The 27,327-nt window shown below is 41.8% G+C and overlaps 1 protein-coding gene across 1 annotated transcript; it reads right to left on the reverse strand.

Annotated features, from left to right (window-relative positions):
* Positions 1-605: 605 nt before the first annotated feature.
* On the reverse strand, positions 606-27,313 carry tmem108 (transmembrane protein 108). Its single transcript, XM_028569290.1, has 5 exons — positions 27,233-27,313; positions 18,611-18,694; positions 4,871-6,118; positions 3,835-3,986; positions 606-1,674 (listed from the first exon to the last, which is right to left on the reverse strand). Exons 2-5 carry the CDS (start codon positions 18,648-18,650, stop codon positions 1,558-1,560), a joined length of 1,557 nt encoding a protein of 518 aa, XP_028425091.1. The 5' UTR covers positions 18,651-18,694; positions 27,233-27,313; the 3' UTR covers positions 606-1,557.
* Between the last annotated feature and the right edge of the window lie 14 nt (positions 27,314-27,327).

Raw genomic sequence — 27,327 nt, forward strand, 5'->3', positions numbered from 1 at the left:
ATATATATATATATATAAAGACTCAACATAGGGAATTAAGACATCTATGTGGTCCCTCTTAAGAGAAGCTGGTGAGAAGCACATAAGGGGGGAAGCCAGTTTCATTATGACATCTCTCAAAAATTGCTAGATGCAGACCCCGAATCACCCAAATATTCTGCTCAAATTAACCATCAAAATATGGGCCCGCATTTATCAAACTGCTAAAAGTTACACTGTTTTACTTAAAAGTAAAAACCCTTCACATATACTGTATATGCACAGTCAAAATAAAAGCTACTTGTCCAATTTCTTGAAATGACTTAATGTATAACTGGTGCAAACAAGAATGAAGCTGGCATTGATTTAGTTTGCAATGGTTTTCCATGCATCTACATTGTCTGTGCTTGTTATCAGTGTGGTACCAAACTCTTTATCTTATGTACCTTGTCTACCAGCAGCAGAATTTTTTTTCTGCTCCAGTTTGCAGTTCATTTTCCAGTTAATGTTTTATTTTCATTTTTAGCCAATGTATGATTTAATCCCTATTAAAACCGCTACAAACCTGCAATACTGAATGTTATTATGAAAATATCTAATACAGCCGCTTTAAATGTTTGATTTTGTTCTGCTCAATTCTGCTGTTGCATTGTGTTTTAGTTTTCTCGGTTTTATTTTACTCACGTAATTCATCAAGTCTCCAGAAGTGCACTGTAAATAAAATGTATTATCATTAATGATGTATTACAAACATATTTTATTGTTGTTCATTTGATATTGTAATTGATTCTGGAGATATTAAGGATTTCAAATAATGGAAATGTAATCTTTAAAAAATTTAAATCACACATTTTTTGCAGAATACCATCATTGAGTAAATGTAAAAGAACAATAGGGCTGATGTACAGTAGAGTAAATCCATGTCTCTGATTGGCTATTCCAGCTCAAAACAATAATGTAGTTAATCATCAGTCACTTGACAGCTGCTCTTAAGTCGCTTGATAAATGTCTCCAATTTTAGAAGAACTTATTTACTCCTAAATTTGCTCTTTGGATCATTCTTAAGTGTATTTCTAAGTTTGATAAATATGGGCCCTGATCTCACATACAGTATATCCGTATCCCCCCCCAAGAAAGTAGGTGCTATATTCAAGTTCAACAGGCCATAAGTATTTTGCCATTGATTCTAAAAGGAAAAATAAAATTAGAAGGAACAGCATTGTTTTCATAGCATGTTTCTTTCTCTAAAGCAGATTTCATGTGGCAACATCCACAGTGCACTCACCATCAAGCCACTGTAATGAAACAAAACCACATATACTCTGTATTTTATAAAGACAATAAAAACCTTTTTATCACAATTAAGCCTTTTGTAGAAAATGTACATCAGAAAAATATGCAGGTGCATCATAATAGTAAATAGTGTCTGTTTACATCACTTCTCTTTCAGGTTGCCTCTTTGTGTTTGTCATATACAGTATAAAGTCAAAGTCTCTGAATATTTACCACATTTATAAAATAGACAACAGCACGGGGAGTAGAATAGGAGAATCAGACAGTGTCTCTTTTGTTCTGTCTCTAGATGGCAGAAGCTTTGTCTCTGTTGATGAAGAGGGTCTCCTGGCAGAAAGGGTTAACCAGGACCACGCTGCTGCCGCTGTAGTCTCCGTTAGGGGGTAGACAGGTGTCGTGATCCTGCAAATGCACACGCAGAAAAGAAATTAGCACAACTGGCTAACTGTCAAACAATAGTGAGGCCTCATCATTAGGGGACACGCTGCAGTCTACTGTATCTAAGTCACTCTACAGGCAATGAGCAGACAGTCTAGTGTAGAAGGGAACAGAATAAAATATGGGTTTGGTGCACCCTGTGGCTTTTAAGGAGATGGAGAACAAAGATATCTGACAAACCAAGATGAGCAGAGATACAAAGTGAGGCGGAGGGGAAGATGTTAAAGGGAGGGATGATGCAGAAGAAACAAGACAACAGAGGGACTTAATGTAGGGGGGGGGCGGGTGGGGGGGTGTAGAAATGGTTGTTGATGGTGAGTCAACAGTAATAAGGCAATGCTGGAGGAGGGAGGTGTGAAAAACTACATGATTTGTATTACAGCAGGAATGAGACTATTTTATCAGCAAGATCCAATCAAATCAAACTAGCACTGTCATTTAGGTTTTGATGGTCATTTCTCCTGGAGCACTGTCATTATAAAGCACCAGGAGAAGCTATGAGGCTGTTGCTCTATAGCAGGGGGGTGGGGGTGAACAACACCTGGAAGTCACCAGGGGCATCCTACACATGATCCAACCTCAGCGTCTCTCTCCTGATGCCCCAACAGGCGGCAAATGAATGCAAATCGCATGCAATGGATGAGGAATAAAAGAAAGGAGACACACAGTGAAATGGTCATTGGAGTAATGGTGAAAAAGATCATGCAAACAGAACAAAACAATGGTCAATCGAAATGACATGACATGGGGAAGAAGAGGAGGCAGATCACATATCAACTTGGAAAAATTATACCAGTGTAATATAATTCCTTTTCCACCAGATGGCGCTGTGATGCACTAAAATCTAAACTGATGCATTTAATCCAAATGTTATCTTGTTATTTTTCTTGGTATAATAGAGACTAAATATCATTTGAAAATTGCCAGAAATAAACAGGGGCTGGGTAAAAATAATTATTCACTTAATGGAAATGAACGAAGGCAGCACATTTACATTCTCAACTACAAAAAAGCCAATTAGCAGCATTTCAAAAGATTTATATGTGTGCATGAGAGTAAAGAGCTTATTTAGGAGATCATATTCTCTGTGGTTTAACTATAGGTTGAATAATTAAACATGTTCTCAAAAATCATATCAATATTCAGCATGCCGAACACAGAAAAACACAAATGTTAATTGGAATGCATTGTTGTATGTTATTTTCTATATAGCTCCCGTATTTAAAGGCTGTATCTAAAACATCCTCAATATTCTAATCTAAGATCATCGTCAGGGCTGCAGGCAGGATTTCTAAAATACAGAGTATAAAAATTTCCACTGCAGAACAACACCCGCTTAAGAATATTGATCACCCACAACCAGACTAAAAATCACAGAATTTCACATTTTAATTTTTCATGTAACTGCTCAATTATATTTCTGTAGTTGTTGTCCGTACATTATGGTCTAATGTTCTTTTAAAGCCTCCTCTGGACTGATTGGTGAAAAATACAACATTCCTGAAGTTTTTACCTCAGTCAATTGTTGAATATGTAGTCTGAAAATCCAATCTAACTGTGTGCTATGTGTGTATTCATATCATGCAAGCTCCTCCTCATGTCATAAAACCCTTCAAATTCCCAGAAATATTACAGAGAACACAACCTAATTGGTAGCTACAGTCGTGTTCATCACATAAAGCTGTTGTATCAGCTTGTTACAAGCCTTAAGTAAGGCAAGGCAAGGCAAGGCAAGGCAAGGCAAGGCAATTTTTTAATTCAGCAACAGTATTCATTCGTAATAACCGTATATACTTGTATACGGATAGGGGAATACTTTGAAATCAATTTACTAGATGTGAAAAACAAACTACTCACAAGCCATCTTAATAGATTCCCTGTAGGGAAATTCCCGTTTGCTTGTTCAAAAAAGCATCTCTGTAAATCCTAGTGATACAGTGTCATGCTTCAGCAGACCTCGAGGCTTGCTGACAGAGGAGATTGAACATGGCTCCTCTTGTTATTTCCATACTCATTACATTAACAACCATTCTGCTGACTGATAGTGAAACATCAAGTGAATGTCCCCCCACTTCTGTTTGCATTGCTATACACTAACAGAGTCAGTGTGCCAGTAGTTTGTACCTCACTCTCCAGAGTGTGTATCTCTCTGGGCAGCTCCACAGCGTGCCTGCTGAAGTAGTCCATGGTGATGGCATTGTTCCAGTAGCTGAGGTTGTTCTCCTGACTTGATGACTTCTTCTTCCTCCTCATACAGCACACGGTCAAAAGCACAGCTAGAGCGGGCAGAGATGGGAAAGGAAAATGACTGCAGAGACCGAAAAAGCTGCTGCTTCAAATAGCCTCTAAAAGCGCCCACATAGCTGCTCAGGTAGAGGCTGTCATGTTTCCAGACAACATGCCACTGTAACAATAAATTGTGGTTTGATAGGAAAAATACCACCCTTAAATACAGTTTGAAAAAGCTACTGGTGCTGTGCCTTGTAATCATTTTGAGCTATCTAAAACAACCAAGCTATCAGCCTCTCAGTAAGACATTTTCAGGAATCATACAAGAAAATAATTTATTATCAAAGGGGAAGAAATCTTTATTTCTCCATCTCCAACAGACCAAAATGCAACAAAAAAGGGTTTTGCCTAAGGTGCAACTAATATAACTATGCAACTATGTATAAAAAATACTCTCCCGTCCTTGCGGTTATTATGCTGTTGCACTCTCTCCAATTTAATGCAACAAGATGAGGCCCTGAAGGGTGTCTGGGGGCATTCTAAAAGATGAGCAAGATTACCTACTAAAGTAAGTGTAAACCAGGAAAGTTAAAGAAAAGTGTGGGTGGGAAATGAATAAATGATAGCATTTTATTATAGAATAACTCTACCGTGACCGATGGTGAAAGTTTCCTTAAAGGACATTTTCATCAAATACTTTGCTTTCTTTCCAAGAGTAAGACGAGTAGATTGATAACACTCTCAAAGGTGGGAGTGGTATCGATATTTTGATCTAACTCCGCAATAAAGCAAATGAGCCAACTTGTAGAACTTTTCCTTATGATAGTAACAGTAATAGGTCAATAAGTCAAGGTCAGCCAAACTCTGTAATCTGGCACTTTTTTTACATTCATTCATTTCAACTTTTTAATGCTGCTCTAACATAACTTACAGCATGAGGACACAGGCACACTGATGGCCAGCACGATCCACACAATATCCATCCTGCTCAAGCAGATGGTCGTGCGGGACAGCGGGGATTCAACAGTGGGGCCTGAGCTGTTGCTGGACGTCCAGGGGTCCTGGGTGGTGACAGGCACCTGCCTGTTCAGGAAGTTCCTGCTGGCTGTGGAAGGGAGCTCCGAGCTGTTCCCCTGAGCATGAGCATCCTTGACTGAGCTGCTGTCAGAGAGCAGCCCTCCATATGCAGTCACATTCCCCAACCAGTGTCCCAGCGAGGCATTGTCTGTACCGTTCCCACGACCCTCCTCAGTGGTGGTCTCGTGGGGTGCAGTGTGGCTGTTTGGGAGGATTGTTGGATTCTGTGTCTTGAGGCCGGGCTCGGTGGACAGCACTGGAGTGGACGTGGTGGAAGTTAGATTCTCAGATGGGCTCTTGGCTGGAGTGACAGACCCTTGCTCTATCACTAGTTGATCAGTGGGGGGCTCGTTTACTGCAAGCACCTCCCGCAGGGTGATGGCGTGGTGTGCGGCGCCCTGAGCATGCTCCCTGAGTTTCAGGCCTGGCGCAGGGTCAGCATTCATCGATGAAGAGGAAAGGGAGGGGCGTTCGACATCTCCCACATGTTGCCGGGTGGGGTCGGTGGGTTCTCTTACGCTCAACTTCTGAGGCTCTACGTGGTGTGCGGTGAGCGTATCTCCTCTGTCTGATCCAGAGCTGGACAGAAGATTCAGGGGGTTTGGCGCTCCTCTAGCAGTAGTTTCCATATCTATATTTGGGGCCACTGTGCTGGGAGATTTAGGGCTGCTGCTGCTGCTGGCCTGGTTAGTGCTGACAGTAACTGGGCTATGGACTTGAGGTACCCTGACCAATTTGTGCATGTGGCCCTGGTTTATATCCGAGCTCGGCTCCAGGGGCTGATTCATGTGACTTTCAGCACTCACAGTGTTTGGGGTGACAGTATCTTTGTCATGAATGGGAGGGTCGTCATGAGCCTGGCTGGAAGTTTGGGTTGTGTGAAGCAAGGCAAAAGGGTGGAGGGCGACAGTTGGGAGGATAATGTTTGAGGATTGATCGCCTCCTTTGGATGACCATTCCCCGCTACTGGAGCCTTCTGGATTTATGTCCAGACGGGGAGGTTCAGGGGCAGAAAGGGGGCTTCTGTGGGAGGCTGCCATGGAGGACAGCTCCTGTGCTGATGACACCAGTCCTGCTGGCAGTGCTAGGAATGCTAGAACACCTGTAGAGAAAGAGAGAGAAAGCTGTTGATTAGCATAGGATGACGTAGAATATCCTTTTAGCTTCATGAATTATTGGATCACTTCCCTGCAAGTGTGTATTTTCAGCATGTCTGTCTTTACATCGTTTCTCTCAAGGATCTTGCCCTGCAGAGCTAAACAAGAGCGCAGCCCGGCAGTTGAAACTGACTGCTCAGGTGTTCAGAAGAGACATAGCCTTGTCTTGCATTCATTATGCTTCTCAGCCTTTAATCTACTGAACCGCTGTGTTTGTCACTCACCTAGTTTAACTAGGGGAGCACTTTATTAGGTGCATTATTCACTAGACGTGTTCCAATGTTTGTACCCATGCATGTATAAGATTTAGAGGATTTACTGGCTTTGTTACTCAGCAAACATTCTTAAAAAGCTCACTCTTTACTGAGATCATGAAATAACAAGCAATTATTTGATACCAATCTCCAGATAACACTAAAAATGAAGACTTCGGTAAAGTTAGACAGAAATTGGCAGATTCGCAAGATTCGCGGGTTTGCGGTTCAATAAATCTTAGATGAAACGTGTTACTTACACAATAGGCAGCTCTATCTAACCGTAGGAAGGTAGACAACAAGCTACAACCCGGGTTTCATCCGAAAGAACCGTCTACTTATGTGGATGAATACAATGCATCCCTGTGAGCGTTATGCTTTCAGCCGAGCGTCTAGGGACCGTCTGCAAAGTGCAAAACCGAAAGTGGATACAAAGATAAAATTCAACAGCTTCACTGTTATTGAGCCTAGCTCTTAAAAAAATCACTCCACACATCTACGGCCTCCCTCTGAACATACTACACCGACTAATGTTTTACAATATGCCTCAGCCTATTTTTTATGAATTATTATTGCCAAAAATTCAATACCGTCAATGTTATTGAGTCTAGCTCTTCCAAAATCACTCTACATATCTAGGGCCTCCCTACCAACATACTACACCTTCTTATGTTGGGTAAGCAGGCTCAGTCTATTTTTAAATAATTTCTATTGGGGATAACATCCAATAGCTTCACTGTTACTGAGCCTAGTGCTTCCAAATTTACTCCACACATCTGGGGGCTCCCAAACAAAATACTACACCTTCTTATGTTGGTAAAGCAGGCTCAGTCTATATTTTTATATTTTTTATTGTAGAAAAATGCAATAGCTTAACTGTTAGTGTGCCTAGTGCTTCCAAATGTACTCCACACATCTGGGGCCTCTTTACCAACATACTACACCTTATGTTGGGAAAGCAGGCTCAGTCTATTTTTAAATAATTCTTTTTGGGGATAACATCCAATAGTTTCATTGTTACTGAGCCTAATGCTTCCAAATTTACTCCACACATCTGGGGGCTTCTTACCAACATACTACACCTTCTTATGTTGGAAAAGCTGGCTCTGGATATTTTTAAAGACTTTTTATTGGGGATAACATCCAATAGCTTCACTATTATTGAGCCTAGTGCTTCCAAATTTACTCCACACATCTGGGGCCTCCCTACCAACATAATACACCTTCTTATGTTGGGAAAGCAGGCTCTGCCTAAATTCAATACCGTCAATGTTATTGAGCCTAGCGCTTCCAAAATCACTCCACACATCTATGGCCTCCCTCTGAACATACTACACCCACTAAGTTTTGAAAATCTGGATCAGCCTATTTATAATATATTTTTGTTGGGGAAAAATTCAATACCGTCAATGCCATTGAGTCTAGCACCTCCAAAATCACTCCACACATCTAGGGCCTCCCTCTAAACATACTACACCCGCCACTTTATGACAATCTGGCTCAGCCTATTTATAATGAATTTTTATTGTGAAATATGTCAATACCGTCAATGCTATTGAGTCTAGCTCTTCCAAAATCACTCCACACATCTATGGCCTCCCTCTAAACATACTACACCCGCTAAGTTTTGAAAATCTGACTCAGCCTATTTATAATATATTTTTATTGGGGAAAAATTCAATACCGTCAATGTTATTGAGTCTAGCTCTTCCAAAATCACTCCACACATCTATAGCCTCCCTCTGAACATACTACACTGAGTCATTTTTGAAAATATGGCTTAGCCTATTTTTAATGAATTTGTATTGGAAGAAATTCAATACCGTCAATGCTATTGAGTCTAACTCTTCCAAAATCACTCCACATACTTAGGGCCTCCCTACCAACATACTACACCTTCTTATGTTGGGAAAGCAGGCTCTGTCTATTTTTAAAGAATTGTTATTGGGGATAACATTCAATAGCTTCACTGTTAGTGAGCCTAGTGCTTCCAAATGTACTCCACACATCTGGGGGCTCCTTACCAACATACTACACCTTCTTATTTTGGGTAAGCTGGCTCAGTCTATTTTTAAATATTTTTATTGTGGATAACATCCAATAGTTTCACAGTTTTTGAGCCTAGTGCTTCCAAATTTAGTCCACACATCTAGGGTCTCCCTATCAACATACTACACCTGCTATTTTTTGAATAGCTGGCCCAGGCTATTTTTTATGTATTTGTATTGTGAAAAAATTCAATACCATCAATGTTATTGAGTCTAGCTCTTCCAAAATCACTCCAACCATGTAGTGTCTCCCTCTGAACATACTACACCTGCCACTTTTTGAGAATCAGGCACAGCCTATTTTTTATGAATTTCTATTGTGAAAGAAATCAATACCATCAATGTTCGCGTTTTAAGCGATCACCTCTTGTTAGCATTACACCCATAGACATAATACTACTCATATTATGTCTATGGGTGTAATGCTAACAAGAGGTGATCGCTTCGTAGCAACAAAATGACGCCATCGGAGGTTCGCGTTCTGAAGCAAAGCTTACCCCCTTGTCAAGGTCTGAATATCTGGAGAAAACGAACCCATGTGACTTGTTCGTCCAATCAGCTGCCGGTTTTCATTTATGGGGCAACATTACAGATTAGCGCCGCCTGCTGTTATGGAGGCGTATTACGTCTCGTCTCCTCGCGTCTTTTTGATGTGTCCCGAGGCAGTTTTTTGGACCTCGGGGACGCGACTGATCATATAGACGGGGTTTTCTGTCAACGGTCGGCCGTCGGCTATATGTGTCTACACCTTAAGAGAACCTGACAGATTCACTTTCTCAAGCTCAATCCCATAGGGAGGCTGTGTAGTAACAAGCCATTAGCAGGTGCCTGTGGGGAATATTGGTCCTATTATGTTATCCAGACAGCAAAAAAGTCATAGAGGGAGGAACGTACAAAGCCTTATTAATTTCCCCTTTGCTCCGTCCCCTCCATCCCTTATTGACACTGTTAAACACAGCTGATGTGACACATTAGCGGATCCATTCAGCTGAGAACAGAACATGCAGTAGCACAAAGCTAACATTATTCTGTATGACTGAGGTTAGGTAGCCTGTTTTTGCCACAAGATGCTGAACTAAAGATGGTTTCGAGAATACTACAAGTTTCTAGGTTATTTTGACACATTTTGATTCTGCTTAAACCATTATTGGTTTATTGCTTAAAGGATAAGGCTGGGGCTTATGTCAGCTGCAGAGTCAAACATATTTGGTCTGCTACTGAGAGTTTATGGCTGCAGGAGAGTGTATGTGGGAGCGACTAAAATTAAACTACAGCGTGTGTGTGTGATAATGGTAATAAAGGACAAAAATGGGGCTCTATAGCACAGACAAAGAAGAAATCAGGCTTTGGATACACAGGCCTTTTAGTAGGATCAATTCATTGTAGGTTTTGCTTTTTTCACAGGATTTATTGACAAAATAAAATGTAGAATTTCGCCAGCCTTATCCTTTAATAATACTCACTGAAATATTTCTTAAACTGATGTGTAAGGATCCAAAGATATGCAAAAATCCCTTTTTAACTCAATATACTATACTGTTCAAAATATTTTGAAATAATATTTTGTAACACACCCCCAACCCTACCACACAACTTTAGCTGAATTAATAAGCAACAGATGTACAGACAGGGCCTGGATGACTATCTTACTTGTGACAAAGAAAAGCCACCAAGAGGTTGGCAAGAAAAGGGCACTGACATGAAATAGACAAAGAAAAATGTTGAAATGTATGACTGTAGAGAGAATTGGGATTCAGGAGGTCTGCGTCAGAGGGCTTTGGAGGGAGAGAATTAAGAATAATACTTAAGACTGCATTGTTTGGCATTCATAAAACCCTAAAAAAAGCAAGAGTCATAGAAACACACAGAGTCTAAAGCCACCGATGTGACCCAGATGTCGTGGCCATCGTTTAACTATGGGGCTCAGTAACTATGGAAACCAAGTTTCCATTACCAAGAGGTGCAGAGGAGAAGGCAATGGGAGAATAGATGAGAAAGGAAATCTGTTGAACACAGAAAGAAAAGGGGTAGAAAGGGACACAATATTTTAGAAAATGATGAATTGATGAAAAAAGAAACAGTCCATGCAACAATCAATATCAGTCATCTTAAATTTCTTTGACATAGAAAGCTTCGCCATCCTCTTTCCTCTTTGTTCACCGGGGATTTAAAATACACCACAGCAGAACCCCAAAGCACTGACTATTTAAACTGAGCCTCTGAATCATTAATCATATTCCTCCACATTCAATCACACAGACTACCAGCATAGAGGGTCCAGGCCCTGTCTTCCATTAACCAAGCCTGTCACGTCTTTAATCCACAGAGCCCACTCCAGACTCATATCTGAGGAGATAACACACACGGCCATCCTTGATTTATGACTGCTTGTCTCTCCTAAGATGATCCTTTAGGCAGGGAAATGGGACACAGACAAACCCAAACTACCAAAGCTTAAGTATTTGGGCTATTGTTGATTGTCTGTCATATGAATAGTAGTCTGGCTTAACGGATGTACATTGCTGGGAGCCTGACATCTCTTAGTGCCGCCCATAACAGTTGTGATTGGTTTAAAGAAATACAAACAAGCTAGAGCCTTATTTCCCCTATCCCAGAATAGATATTCCATGTAGCCAGACCATACTCCATCGCTGACACAGTGCTGTGGAGATAGGTCTGCCAATGCGAGACAATATGAACAGTGGTTACATTAGAACACATTTAGTGGATAAGGCCCTTTGAGATACTCAAAAGACATTACACTTCACAAAATATTCTAACCTAAAAAAAAAAGGTGCATTAACAATAACACAACGAGAGAAAATGAGACAAAAGACTCAATCTGGATGATATATAAAAGCATTATAACAAAATCATAGGTAAAATATATCAAATATAATGTTTTAAGATAGGAAAGGTACCTCACATTTCTCTGTATAATACAATGATCTGAGACTTACAGCTGCAACCAAGGTAGAGTAATAATTATGTTTTTCATTAAAAATTCATAAAAGTAGATAAAATAAATGAAAGAGATCAATTAAGAGCGAGGATGTTAACAATGCCTTGGTCTGGCTTGAGTCATACCTTCAATCAGTACCCAAACCTGGCTGTCACAACCTGGCACGCCGACACTCTGCTTCTACTGAATAAATCATAACACCCAGATTCCCTTTAAAAACAAAGTTATATAAAAAATGAACCAACTTAATACTCTGGCACACACATATTGTAAACAGGAACACAGTCTTCTGATTTGTCCGGGCGATTAGAAACTCAGCATAAGACGTGCGGTTTCATGCTGATATGTAACCAACATGGATATTAATATTAATTTTGGGACTTTGCAGTTTAGTCTAATCATATTTTATTGAATATCGCATCTGAAATGTTAAAGGAGAGAATCTGCTTTTTAAGTAAGCTTGCACTCAGAATGTTACAAACATGAGAGGGCAGCAGCCACACAGCAGTAACTACTAGTTTCTTTATACTTGCTAATGTTTGTCGTGTGTGGGGCTGCTGCTCGTTTATGGTTTGGGACACTCAGTTATTGTCTCACCTCACTTGGCTGTATAGAGCTCACTTTGTGTTCCGTAGTTTGGGTTAGCGTTGTTACTGCTCGCAGATGCATTTCGAATTGGAATATGTGTAATGTTAGATAGCTTGAGCTGACAGATATCTGTCAAAGTGTGGCATGTGGTTAAACAAAGAACCACATCCAGATTTATTTCTAAACAGTAATTTTACTGGTTTCCAGCAAGTTCCCAGCTAGCTTAAGTGAGCAAGCAATGCTAAAAACAGCGCAGATAACGACACAGCGTGGTTGAAAGAAACAGAAAAAAAAAAAAAAAAAAACTCCACTGCCACCAATGTACTGTAACTAAACATCCTGGTATTAGCCTTAATGGGTTGATATAAGACGAAAACATTGAATAGGACTTTGAGACACATGAGGAGCATGTTTAGTAATCCCTATTTTGACTTCATTATTGCTGTGTTTTGTGCAGGGATTACATAAGTATCCATGTGGTCTACACATACACTGTGTTGCACACTGAAGCAAATGGGTGTAATTTGTCACAACACTTGTGCATCTGGTTGATGGAGTGAGAGCGTAAGCTGGGTGAACGCAGACAGAGATCCCGGCCCGGCCACCACAAAGACATGCAGCGGGGGAAGCAGGCACTGCGAGTGAATTAACTGGAGAAATGATTGAAAAGACCCAAGAATTGAATTGAGCTTATGAACATCCATTATTGAGTTGAATCACCGGGAAGAACATGAGAAAATTGGATGGAAAAGGGGAAGAATAGCGAGGTCGGACAGGGTGGGAAAATGTGCAACGAGGAGGCCAGAGGTGTAGTGGGGAGTAGGAGAGGGAGATGTGTGGGTGTTTCATCAGTGATAAGACATGAACAAAAGCAAAAAAGGTTGGACACATTAGACCAAGGACCAAAAAGGACACTCAAAAGAAAATAATGTGTGAGAGATAGGAAAATATAGGAGGCACTTTAAAAAAATATATTTGTCTTGCTCAGCAACACTCGTCTACTCAGCATTATTTTTCCACCCTTGTGCCTGTTTTTGGCCTGACATGATAATTTTTTTTTCGCAAGCAAAAAAAAAAACACCAAGAAAAAGAGTCAGTCCACTTACAGTAGGAATGACACAATAAAGGAGGAGAACAACAAGAATTCTCTGAATCTTTGCTCACGAGAAGACAAAAAAAGCCAGCAAAAGTGTGTTTTTAAATTTCAATGGTGACATTGAATCAAATGTCTTTGTCCTTGTCTGGACTAGAGGGCGACACACAGCTTACACTGTTATCACACACACCAACCTGTTGCCCTCACTATCTTTATCACCCAGCTGATCACCTCAGAATAGCACATGCTGATATCATGGAGACAAACAAAGTCCAGGTGAAATTACTGTGAGAGTATGCCCCCATTTATTTGACTAATGCCGCCTGTTTTCCATTACCTAAGCTCAGAATGTATGGAGGGAGGGGAAAATTATGCAGGAAAACCTGCTGAATTAGGGCTCTTTTGAATAAATAGGAAGCAGGTGACATCCGTTGAAGTCCTCCATTGATGCCATCAGGGACATCAATAAATCATGTTGCAAAGCAGGATCCTGTGCACTGATCCAATGCAGGCTTTGTCCCAGCAATCATTCATTATTAGACTCAATGTCAGGGGACAGGGGCCAGAGCGGCTTTTACTGAATCTAAAGTTACACTGTTGGTGAAATAAAAATAAATAAATAAAAAAAAAACATAACATTTACTTCTGCTTTTGAAATTCTACATGAAACTTCCACTCATATGTTAAGACTCCATTCCAGAAGAAGCATATTGTTCAGGCACACTAATCAATCATACTGGAGCACTTACAGTAGTGTGTGGTATGCAGGCTATCAGTGATTATGCACTAAACTGGCTGCATGATCAATCCTGAGGGGGGTGTACACACTCGTGGAGAGTGGGATATTTATCTTTCTTTCCAGGGGTCACCTCATGCTACACACGATGGAGAACAATGTGGCCACAAATGTACAGTGACAATCTGCCTATGACGCAAGTGTTGGAGCGAGGCCAGTTGTGTCGCATCATCAGCGGGCAGCTGGTAGTGGCACTATTCGAATTGAGGGCTCGACAGGAAGCCAAAAATAGGAGCTGCAAAATCATCCATCAATAAGGCTTGTGACGGTTCGTTGGGCTGTACTTCTGAACTGTAACTGCTACATCATCTCCCTGCTCAGGCACCATGACGGGGAATAAAGGAGAGACTGCATGTATAGGGAACAAAATAATAAAAAAAAACATTCAGTGAGAATCTGGCCAAGGGTACATATATAAATGAAACTGCAACCTGCATTAAGATTTAATGCCTGACAATATAGCATAATGATGTCCTTTATGATATCTTTATTAACATTAATGTTCTATCTTTATTATTGCTCTGCATGCTTATAAAATATGTACAGAACTTTTTTCATTTTAATCTTATGTTGTATCTTGTAGTCCAGGAACTGCATTAATCATTTTAAATTAATCCTTCATTAAATGTCTTGCCAGCCTAAAGGTAGGTTTTTTTAATTGTAGAATATGAACTCCCCCTGGGTCACTATAACCTCAGACTTCCCAGAAAAATGCAGAGGATAACCCTCAGTGTCTTTAATGGTAACTACGGTCCTTCAGGTCCGACAGAGCCAGATGAAAACCTCCACACGATCAAAACATTTCTTACTAAAATGTACGAAACACCTTTGTCAGTTTTCCAGCACCTGTAACGGTTTATTTTGGATCAACCTGACCTTTGACACTAGACTGAAGGTGTATGAACAATAAATATATGGCTTAGCAGTTTGTGTCTATCAAAAACCATGTCAACGTGCCCTTGAGCAAGACACAAACCCTCTGCCTACACTATCATTCTAAGTCTGGATAAAATCGCCTGAGATGTAAATGTACAAGAACTTAAGGGAATCACTGTATGTCCACCTCTTTATCTCATAGGATAAAGAAGCATTACTGGTTTGGAAACCCCAGGGCATTGAACCATAACCAATAATTAAGCATGTCCTCCTCACCACCCAGCCGGCCCTCCATGGATCACATTTAGCCTGGTTTATGCTAATCACAACCACTCCAGAGCGGCGGACAAACCACCATGGGATTCCCCCCAAATCCCTGGGGGCAAATGGAGACGGCTATATCTACAGTGCTCATCAGAATACCAATGAGCCTTTATCACATCACACCGGCACACACACACACCACGGCTCTACTCCCTAATACAAAATAAATTCATATCTCACTTTCGAGGATAAAGGCTGACAGACCCAAATCAAAGTAATCATAAGCCTTAAATGGGGAGTTTGGTTGGAGCTGGTCCAAACCTTTAATTTTAAGCTCAGACGAGCCACATAAACCAGGCAGATCCATCAGCTTCAGGCTGAAAAAACCTTTTATGACTAACTGCTGGTAAGATTGGATTATCACGCCTGGACAGAGTGTTACTGCCCTGACTCACTTCAGTGGACCCACTACCAACCGTAGTACTACAGTACCATTATCAGTACCACTACTACTGCTACTACTGTAACTAACTTTAACTTACTACGACAGTACTACGACTCTAACTACCTGTACCATTATTACACAACTACGGTAATAGCAATACTGCTGCTGCAGCTGCTACCACTACTATCCCTAAAACTAAAGCAACTACAAGTACCACTACTACAAGTCCAATTGCTAACACTGCTGATACCACTACAACTGCTGCTGCTACTACTACTACTGTGACCACAAGTAGGTTACTAATACCACTTTAACTGCAAGTCCAGCTGCTAACACCACTACCGCTACTTCAGTAACTATCTCTACTAATACTACAACCATCTGTACAAGTATCACTACTAATACTACAAGTCCAACTGATAACACGGCTGCTACCTCTACGACGGCTGCTTCTGCTACTATTACCACTAGTTCTGATGTCTCTTCACTGGCTTCTGATTCAATTTAGGATTCCATACAATGATCATCCTCTTCATCTATAAGGCTTTGAGTGGTCTTGCTCCAGACTATATTAGTAAACTAATAATGCCGTATACCTCTGCTAGGTCCCTCGGGTCCTCTGAACAAGGCCTGCTAGTTCTCCCTCGTTCAAGACTGAAAACATGAGGGGACTGTGCGTTTGCTGTCCCAGGTCTTAGGCTGTGGAACGGTCTCCCCCTGGTACTCAGGTCAGCAAAGTCTCTTGGGTGTTTTAGGTCCCAGCTAAAGACCTATCTATGTTTTTGTGCTTGAGCCATGTACTCTATTTTGAGTAGTGATGCCTCTTAATTGTTCTGTTGTAATGTTTTTGTTTGTGCTGTAGTCATATTTTCTTCTTTAACCCTCTATACCTTTATAAGCGCTTCGTAACCTAGGTTTTTAAAAAGGTGCCTCTACTACCATTGCTATCACTAATTCATACACCATTAGTGATAATATTACTCCTGCTGCTATTACTACTAGTGCTAGTATTACTATAACTGGGAAGTTGAATTACTTTTGGAGCTTGAATTAGTTCTGCAGACAAGGTTAGACAAGTGAAACAGTGACTATTTTTGAATTTTGGGGATTGAGGCCCTTTACCTGTACATCTGGGGTTTGAGCCCCTGTAAACCTACTACAACTGCTAATCATCCTCCTCTTCCTCCTGTCACTGTGAGTCAATTGTTAGGGAAACAATAAAACAAGGATGTGTCACTCTCACCACATTTACGTGTGAACACAAGACAATTCAATGACAACATTTGTCGTGTCCTGGGCGTACAGTATAAATACAGTGTCATCTTGACGGTAGCACAAGCAGACAAATTCCTTTGGTTTGCTCCTGGGTGTGTTCGTCTGCCATTTTGGGGAGAGTGTCTGTCCCGTGGGGGGAAACAGACAGATAGGGCACGTCCTGTGGACCGCTGAAACAGTCCTGGTGGAGGAGGACTGGATGGGTGGATGGGTGGAGTGGCGGAGGGCACTACAGATGTGAGCCCTGAGATAAGAGGGAAAAGCGTTTGTAACAGGATAATGGCTTCCTGTTTGAATGCTCCGCAAATTGTTTGTCGGGTTACGGCAGCTTTGAACAGAGACGCGTTTATCTGAGAATCAGGCGGAGGGAGAATGTGAAAAACTAGAACAACAAAGACTCCTTGTGCTGTTTACTGGGTTATGATTAAGCTACTGTGACAGCAAGAAAATATCTAACAGGAAGGAGAAACGTTAAACAGGAAGTTGTCTGGAATCTGGGGCGAAAGAAGACTGGATTGCCAGCCTGCAGTTATACAACTCCATTAAAGTCACAGACACAGATAATGCTTTCCACTTAGAGAGGATTTTAACATTTTGACTGTGGTTGGCGGCTTTAAAAAGACCATAAACTCTTGCAACACACTTTAACCATACAAGACAAAGTCAGATTGGGAAGAATCCTTGTGTACTCATTTACACTTTCCACCAACTGGTCTTTCATGGAGCTGCCTTCAAAACACAATTTGCAAGCAATTGCCTTACTTGTCGGTCTTTGCTTCGACGACTGTGCTGCCAGACAAAACCTAATTTACTAGAAACAAATAAGTTCTCTGCATTGTTTCAGGTGTATTATGTCATCACAACATGCTCGCAAAAGTGCATAGGGAGCCATAACAGAAAAGGTAGAAGAACAAAAAACAACACAGAGGGTGACCAGAGGAAAACTTTTCCTGCTCTGACACCTGTCATGATGCGGGATCATCTATCTTAGTTCTCTTCTACAGTATCTGCAGCATCTCTTTTCTTGCCCGCAGCCTGAGGATGTTAAGGCACATCTGCCTCCTGCAGATGGCTGTTACAGAGAGACATGTCTCTGTATAGCACAGAAACAGAGATCTCAGGTGGGCTTTTTAGCTCTGCACACTGTAAAGAGGCAACCCTGATGTGAGTGTAATGTGCCCGAGGAAATTCGGGCCTCAGCCGGATCTCCAACTGCAAAGCAAAAGAGAGCGCTGTGCTTTTAAAGAAAGAAAGAAATATGGTCTTAATATAAACTCTATACAAAGATAGTCCGCAGTTCCAACTCCCTTCTTTTAGATTAAACCGCTGCAATGTGCCCTTGCCCCACCTCTGCTACAGCGTAAAGCACTTCGCTCACAGCAGTCCAGTCCGAGTTTATCACTTCTGAGGGACTGAGGCAGATTTGTCAGACAGCCTTTGGCTCCGCTGCCTTGAGGGTGCATACCAGATATCATCAGCCTGTTTAGCTAACCGTCCAGGAGCCTGGTGGGTCCCAGTCTGACCTCCATGTTTCATATTCATGTGACATTGTGCGCTGGTAGCCTGCCAGAGCTGTGTACAGAGCCTTGATCCTCTGAATTTAAAGCAGCACAGAAAAACTATGACAAGAACTAGGGGGATACAGCACTGTATATACAGTATCTGATTTCTACAAATAAAAGTTCCTTAAAGACATTCAATAGGGCAATTCGCACAACGAACTACCAGAATGCACCAAGTTACCTGTGTACTTGTGTTTTAGAAAAGCATCACCCTGGTTGCACACTCAGGTCGCCCTGTTGATGCCCTAGTCCCCCCATTGGGTCTACTCACTCAGCAGCTGGCAGCGCAGGACCTGCAGGCTTGTCTTCATGGTATCATGTGATCCGGTTCCTCCTCCACAGTGCTCATGGTTCTCTAGTAAAGACATGGAGAGAGTGTATCAAAACCACATTCAAGTCATGGTCAAGTATCAGTGTGATATACTACTATGATTATGTTTGGGCAGGTTTAAGTGGAGTAGACACGGAAAAGTAAGAAGGGATTGCAAATAAGATTGTGCGGCTTAACCTTGACAGTTTAATCTTTGTAATGACTGCCGCAAAACAGTTACACTTCTCACAGTGGATAATATGAATTCCACCCAACTAACATTTCACAATAAAAGACCAGGAAGGAGTGCAGTGGTGGGCAGCCTCAGCTGCTAGGCTTCAAATCAGCATTGGCATCCTGCAGGCTGTGCTGGTCAGTAAAACCAATTATGGAGCATTAAACATTGACCAGTAAGCCTTGTTCTGAGACAGCCGCTGCGCGTGTCAGGAAGACAAGTACCCAGGGGTGCTCTTTAGCAGAATGACTCACTGGGCCCTATTTTAACGGTCTGAAACGCAAGTGTGAAACGCAAAACGCAAGTAGCTTTGTGGGCGGATCTCGGCGCTGTTGCTATTATGCCGGTGGGATAAATGAGTCTTGCGCCCGACGCAAATCTAAAATGGGTTGGTCTGAAGTAGAGGTGTGGTTTGGGCGTAACGTAAAAATAACCAATCAGAGCGTCATCTCACATTCCCTTTAAGAGCTTGTTCCATGGCGGATTGCTATTATGACGGCGGATTTGCCTGGCGCACGCCAGTGGGAGCTGTCCGGGATTCGGCAAAGTAACAAATGCCCGTCTTGTCCGGGTGGCGATGTTGCTGCGGCCTCTCGGGCGCATCTCCTCAAAGTCTGGAGAGGATTGCTGCAGCCATGGAGCGTGGGCCTCCAAACGCACCACCTGCTCCTGTTGTGCCCCATCATCCTCCCCCCACTCCATCTCCGTCCACCCGCTCCACCAGGAGCGCATCGCGCATTACTCCCGGATCAGATTCCGCCGGAGTGTCCAATCCCACCGTAGTTCAGCACCACGTCTCCTTAAGTCCTCTAATATTTCCTCATTTATGTCATCAACACATCCATTATTCATGGATATGTTGTGTAAAAAACAAGCCACAAAGAATGCTGCGACTTTTTGAGGACTGTACTGTAAAGTTCCTCCTGATCTATCCAAACACCTGAAGTGCATTTTCAGTAATATTTTTCTTTGTAATTATGTATGGTTTGCAAAAATGGGAACTGCTGCGTCCGTTTAGATGAGAGAAGTGTATGCGCGTTGTGCACACGCTACATTATGGCCAAGCATGCGCCCCTAAAATAGCATCTGAATAACGCGCTACTGACTTTAGACTAGCACCACTGACTTTAAACCAGGTTTTTCCTGGTTAGTGGCGGAATTGTTTTCTGAAACTGCAAAATAGCATCAGATAACATTTGCGCCGGACACGCCTCCTCTTTTCGCTGAACCGCCCCCGGGAGCGCAAATACATTCCCTAATTTACCGACGTGCGTCTGTGGAGGGAAAAGTCCGCTGTGGGTCGGGTGCAAAATAGGAATGATACATGCGTCGGTGTACAAAGGCAATTGCGCTGAGTGCAAGATAGGGCCCACTGATGGCTTTGTGTTAAATGAAAGAACATACACATATACACACACACACACACACACACACACACAGGCCTATGCCTCATACTCCCACAATACACAAAACAGACACATACAGTACTTCTAAAGTATATTTGAACATACAAACACATACACCGGACACACACCTAAACACCCTTCACCCTACCTGCATGAATAATCTGTTCTAAGTGTGGCATGTGAAATGGGATTCACGCCCCCCCCCCAGGAAGAGAGGTCTGGTATCAGCAACCTGTGTTTCTGTGGGAGACATGTGAGATGAGAGGGACAGACAACAGAAGCACAGGGTAAAAGGGTGCTGATCCTTTCATAAGTCTTTATTTCTCATAAATGCAACCCCGCTCTGGAGACTGAGGAGGCAACACACTACATCTGAGTCATCCTGTTTATATTGCTTATCTATTGTGGCAACCTTTTAATGCTTTTAAACCAGGTGGAGCTTTAAATCTATTTAGCAAAGACTATTTTGAGAAATGGTGGAGGGTGGATGTATCAGCGGAACATGCTCAAGCATAAGGAAAATAATGTTTAAACAACATCTATCCATCCATCCATCCATCCATCCATCCATCCAAAATGACCAGACAATTGAATGTATTTCTAGTGTGTTTGCATTTTAACAAGGGAAAATCAAAAGCATGAAATAATGGGCACAGCATCGGATTTGGAAAAACACTTTTCTATTTCTCCTCCTGGCTCCACTCTACTATTACAACAGTGAAATAAGGCATAAAATGAAACAATAATGTAAAATAAGCAACTAAATTGGTTATCAAGGCACACTTTTAGATGACAAATAAACACAATTTTGTTCCTAGTGTTTAGAAAATGAAAACAAATGCTCGGTGCTTTGCCGCTCTCACAGTAACTATAAAGGCGTCGGTTCAGACCCAATATAGTGGGAGTAATTGCAAAACAGTTGAGGCTGCAAGAATACAGTAGTAACAGCAGAAAATCTGAAGAAGTGACACTAGCAACAACGGTCCCAAACCCATCCTTGAATCCACCATAATGCTTCAGTAATAGTAGCTCATTGCAGCTTTGCTCCATTCCCGTGCTTTAATTTTTTTTAGCGTCATGTTCCTGGCCTAATGAGCTCAATGGTTGTGTGTGAAGAGAGCAGCTGAGTCTCTCAACGGTGATTACACCTCATCAGCGCTGCCAGGCCATCTCAGCCTCAAAGACGCGCTCTTTAATTTGCAGGGCACAAGGGGTGAGGCTAGGGGAAGGTGGGTGGGGGAGAGTAGATATAGTGGCAGGGAGTGTTGGAGTTATACTCAGATTTTTATCTTAGATTGTTTTTTTTATTATTTATATATGTATACTCACAGCCCAGGTGAAAAAAAATGTATACTTCAATTGTACTTTTTAAAGAATATATTAAGTACACTTTTACACTTTTTTGTCACCTTCAAGTATACTTTCGTGTACTCAAGTAGTCCTTGAGTACTACTGGAGTAGTACTTGAGTATACTTATAGTGTAAATAGTATGCTAAATTGGCACAACTTTTTACAAACTTCAAGTGTACTTAAGTACACCAGTGAAAAACACTAGTAGTACAATTGTATGATATCACAATTGTATTGGAAATCTATATTTTAAGAGGTATGCAGTTGAACTAATAGTAGTTTAAAAGTGTATTTTGAAGACACTGTTATACTCACTACTATTATTTTAGCATGCCTCTGTAATATTTGAAATGAACTGGCTCAACTTCGTATTTTTATCAACCTCTCTGATAAGCTTTAAGACTCAGGGGTGTATAACCTAAACCAGACTTCCAGGATCATATTTTACAGTCATCGAAAGAACATACACTCACCAATGCCGCCACTTGAGTTTTTTAACCTGGAGGTGAGGAACTTTGTAAACAGCATGTGTTCTCTTCTCACTTCTGGAAAGTGAAAAGATCCCAAAGATCCGAAAAAGGCTGATGGATGTCTACATCCTCTCCAAGACAACAATAGGGTCAGCAGTGACAAGGACTGCAGTGCAAGGAACTGTTTATTCCAAACTGGGAAGAAAATGGGGGGACATTTTAAATCTACGCCACCCACCATCCCCAAAAATACAAAAATTATGAAATGATTAATCTTAAAGTGCCCATATAAAGCTCATTTCAGGTTCATAATTGTATTTTGAAGTTGTACCAGAATAGGTTTACATGGTTTAATTTTTAAAAAACACCATATTTTTGTTGTACTGCACATTGCTGCAGATCCTCTTTTCACCCTGTGTGTTCAGGTCTCTGTTTTAGCTACAGAGTGAGGCATCTCACTTCTATCCCATCTTTGTTGGGAGGCGCACATGCGCAGTAGCTAGGTAAGGATCACATCAGCTAGCTGTTTGTTTCTACAACTTCAGTTAGTACAAGGCAGGATTAGCCGGGAGACTTCTTCTAAACGAGAGCGCACTTCCAACTTTGCGTGGAATACCTGCAGAACAGGGACATGTAAGTGGTTCTTTTGTAGATTATGGTGAACTAGTGTGTGTTGTAGCAGTGTTTTGCCATTGAGAACGAGCTAGCATGCTAGCGCTAGCATGCTACGATTAGCCACCTCGTCTCGGCTACTTACGTAGAAAGCCCTGCAGATTTTGACCAGCTCACCCAGAGACTGAAGACAGAAGACATTCAGAAACCTGTATCTCACCCAAAACAGCATGAGACACAAAATAACACCCAAATAGCCATGATTTTTTCATAATATGGGCACTTTAAATAAATGAATGATTTTATTGCGCACAACATACACAAGACATCAACACCGTCTTCAACTATAATACATCAGATGTAAAAATGCCTCACACTGACATAGCTTTTCTTCTGATTTACATCATGAGCTTAACACTTTGTGCATAGCAGCCTAGCGTCCTAATGGAGAGGGGAAAAAAAGTTGCATGGCAACTGACATGCACACAGACGACAGCCATCACCATGGCAACCCTAATAGTACATTATATTCAAATTCATTCACAGGGACATTTCGGGCTCAAACTGCATTGGGAGGGGGGGAAAAAGGAGAGGATTTGGAATTACAGAAATTTCCACTCTCCATGGGCAGGGTGAGAAATCTGCTTTTCTCTGGGACTTGGTACAGGCTTTGTAATTATAGTCCTGCTGACAGGACCTGGTCCCCGAAGGTCCCAGACTTCAGCAATGAATTGTGTGTCTGGAGGGGTTGCAGACTAGAGGCTAAACCCAAGGTCACCCGAGACGTCACAATGAAATAAGCCTGTCACTCTGTCTCTCTGTGGCCACCAGCCGCAGGGATAACAATGCTTTTAATTTTGGACTTCCCTCTATTCTGCGGTTCTGTATAGGAGCTGTGGCAGCAAGCTGGCCGCTTGCCCACAGCGACTGCAGCCTGAGAGCTTTTCCATAACGAGAGGGGAGGAGGAGGAGTCGCAGGGAAGGGAAATGTGGGAGGCGACAACAACGGTGTGAACTACAGTGCTCTCCCAGTCAACTGATAACTGGACCTCCAATCACAACTGTTCTAACTGATGCTTTTTTCCCCTCCAGTTCTGATGCCATGCTCTCACGCTTAGGTTTATCTCTTTGTTATCAACTGGAGGAAGCTTCTGTCTGAGGATGTTGGTACAGAATAAAGAGAGGTGAAAGGTGAAAGGTGAAAGCTGCAGCGTGGGAGTAATTGGACAGATACAAAATACAGTAACAGAAAATCATCTTTCAGCATTTACAGCAGACTTAAAGTAGGTTCATATAAAAACTTGGTTGCATCGATTCTGAATTCATTGCATCAAAGGCTTGACGTGATCTCAGCTCCATTTCAAGTTGTGTGAAAACAACTTCCCTCAGCCCTGCCCTTCTACAGCGACCCAGGGGACATGTTCACACAGAGGGTGCCCGTTTTTCCTTTGATGCTGTTTTACCCTTTGATAAAAGTCAGCAAACAGTCTCTGATAGCTCTATTTCTGCAGTCTTGCTCCGTCCATGTGTTTCTTCCCAAACCGGCAGAGATTAATGGGTGTAATTCAGGAGTAAAGCTTCACCTCTGGGATGGGTGGGGTGTTGACACCATTTTGGTGACCTTGCAAAACAACCAACTGCTTGGCACCAATCATGTGAGACTGACTCATGTGCAATAGGAAAGCTGATTACCGATTACAGCTGTGAACAATTCAGTTATGAAACCATTTTTTGTCAGTGACAGGGTTAAAAACCAGTGCCAGTGACTCAAGAGAGACTCTGGGGCTTTGATAACTTAATTGTCCAGCCAGGATACACAACAACTGAATGATTACCAGTATTGATTCCATGCAACAACAGGCCTAAATTAAATGCGAGCGGCACGAACGACAAAGCAGGAATAGGTTTCCAGGGATCTTTCGAATCCAACCATCCCTGAAGGCAGCTATATTGCTGAGTCACTGTGGTGAGCTGTATGCGTGAGCGCTGTCAGTCATGGCCCTGGATGGTGAACCTGGCAGGATGAGTTGCTCGGTGCTGCGTCATAAAGGCTGCCAGAGGATGTGTGGGTTATCAATCAGCACCATCACTCCCCTCCAGGCTCTGCCCGCAGTACAGCAACACACCAGCCATTAAAACAACATTAGGCTCCCAGCATGCTGTTCACTCTGAAGTAGCACAGAAGGAGACACATCACCGTCTCTGTCCCAGCCAGTCACTATATTTCATTTGGTTTTACAAAAGCAGGGCGTGAAAAACACTGTTAAACTGTGCATGTTAGTCAACATATTAACTTCAAAATATAATTTATTTCAAAACAACATTGACTAGTTAAAAAACCTTTAAGTGTGTATGTGTGGTCCAAAAGTAAGGTGTAGGGCCACATCAGAGACACATAGGGTCCTATGGTCCCCAGAGGAAAAAAGCATATTTTACTTGATTTTATCTGGATCGCTGCCCTCATCTCCAAAATATTCAGCTATTCAAATAGGTCTGGTGTTGTGCCCAAAATAAACTTATCAGAGTTTTGTAGGTGAAATTAAAAGAATGGGGACACCTCTTGTGTTAGCGCTGCAATTAGAATAGAGACCTACACTCTTAAATCTGCAAATTTCTTTGACCAGTGTGAAATATGTTAAGGTAACTGTTTCTATGTCGACTGAAATTATGTTGGCAGGACGTTACTTAATTCTGACTGGTTTCGTCAAAACAACAACAACTTCTCTTAAACAAAAAGCATGAACGTGATGTCAGAGTAAATAGTAAAATGAAACAAAATAGCAATTTGGTCTGACTATTAAGCTAAATGGCTATATGGACCAACATTTTATCAAAAAGGGGAGATCTGGTAGCCAACAACTGTGATATGCACATAGAGCTTCTACAAACAAATCTCCAGGTATTAAACAGTTAACTTCAACAAGAAAAATGCCTCATGGTTTATGTTCATATGTCTCACGATGCCAGCATCACGCTTCTACAGATAGATTTAATGTTTAATGCTGTCAGCTCACGTTTTGGCTATAGTCGAGTTAACATATTTCATATGTCAGTACTGAGAAAGCAGGACAGTGTAGCATTAAAGATGATGCGCTTGTCAATAGACATTAATGTAGATTTCCTGAGCATGTTAGTCACTGTACTGTATTAATGGAATGTTGTTTTTTTTTTTCTTACTTTGAAGCCCTCTATCCTAATCTTCATACATGCCAAAAACACAAAATCTCAACTTCACTTTCACATCACATCAACTATGAAGAAACCTGCTGTAGCTCTCACAGGATGAATGAATCTCTAACTCGTTCAGTGGAGGACTCCCACTCAGGAGGAGCACAGCACCTGCTCAGGGCCAACCGAGGAGGAGTAGAACAGCATCACCGGCCTTTTCATTACTCAGCACACACTCACACAAAGCCAGGACCAATGACTACAGCAATTCATCAGAGGAATCATGGCCAAAGCCCTATCTGTGGGTAGGTGAACATACATGAGACACAGAGAGATACATAAATGGTAGCCAGCTAGAATTTCTCCTCATTTGTACAGCTGCAACAGAGTCCATTAACACAAAAAAAGTTTTACAGCACTAGACTCCGGTGCACTTCAGAGCTGTTTTACATCTTTTGGAGCAGGTCCAAGTGTCATCTCTCAGTGTCGTCTCACAGATGTCAAGTCCAAGTCAAGTCCTCATTTTGTTGACCTAAGTCTGACCCAAGTCTTAAGACTAAAGTCTTTAGAGAGTCAAGTCAAGCACTGGTATGTTTTTTACACTGTAAGAGTATGTGCCAGACTCAGGCAGCTTCATTAAAACCAAGGGAAGGCCAGACTGTCTGACAGATCCAGCAGGGGATTGAATCAGTGAAGCAAAGAGTGCGACTGGTAACAGAGCCCCAGGAAGAACCTGTGACTGACTTGTTATATCACTGGAAAGACGACACCACAGACTGAATATCAAGCACTTGGAATGATTGGAGGAGGTGCGCTGTCAGTGGATGCATTTGTTTAGCGTTGAAGTCAGACCTGACTAACAGCACAAAGGAAAAACCTTGTTGGTGACGTTCCCTGGGTTTCGCCCACAGTGGAATCCATAATATATACAAATCTTTTCAACTAACAAAAGCCTAATTTGACACATTTAAAGAAAGGGAGTGGGCAATTATGGGAAGAGTAGAAAATCAACTAAAACTAAAATAGAAGAGGTTGAGAGAAAGTGAGCACAGCTTAAAAAAAAAAAAGAAAAAGGTAAATTACTGCACTTCATTACAAAGAACCTTAATGTACTGAACTTCACAAATAGACAAGCTTTTAGATGATCGCCGAGACTGAATACAATTTGATGGATTTCTACAGACTTCCCAAGTGGATATTTGGCTTTCTGGTCATAGACGGTGCACAGACACTCACAGACCTGTATTACCTGCAAATGCTCTGCACAAGCTTATTCCTTCTCTCCTCAGAGAGTTCTTGAGCCAGGCAGTAAAGGAGCAGACAAATTGGGATGCAGCTCACCCTCGCCACTGTCTGAGTCGTAAATATCCTCCCCTTCTCTGTCTCCGTCTCCTTCTTTCTTCTTTCGGTCCTTATGTGACCCCTGACTGACTGAG

This window comes from Perca flavescens, chromosome 22 (assembly GCF_004354835.1).
Source record: "Perca flavescens isolate YP-PL-M2 chromosome 22, PFLA_1.0, whole genome shotgun sequence".
In the NCBI taxonomy this organism is placed as follows: domain Eukaryota; kingdom Metazoa; phylum Chordata; class Actinopteri; order Perciformes; family Percidae; genus Perca; species Perca flavescens.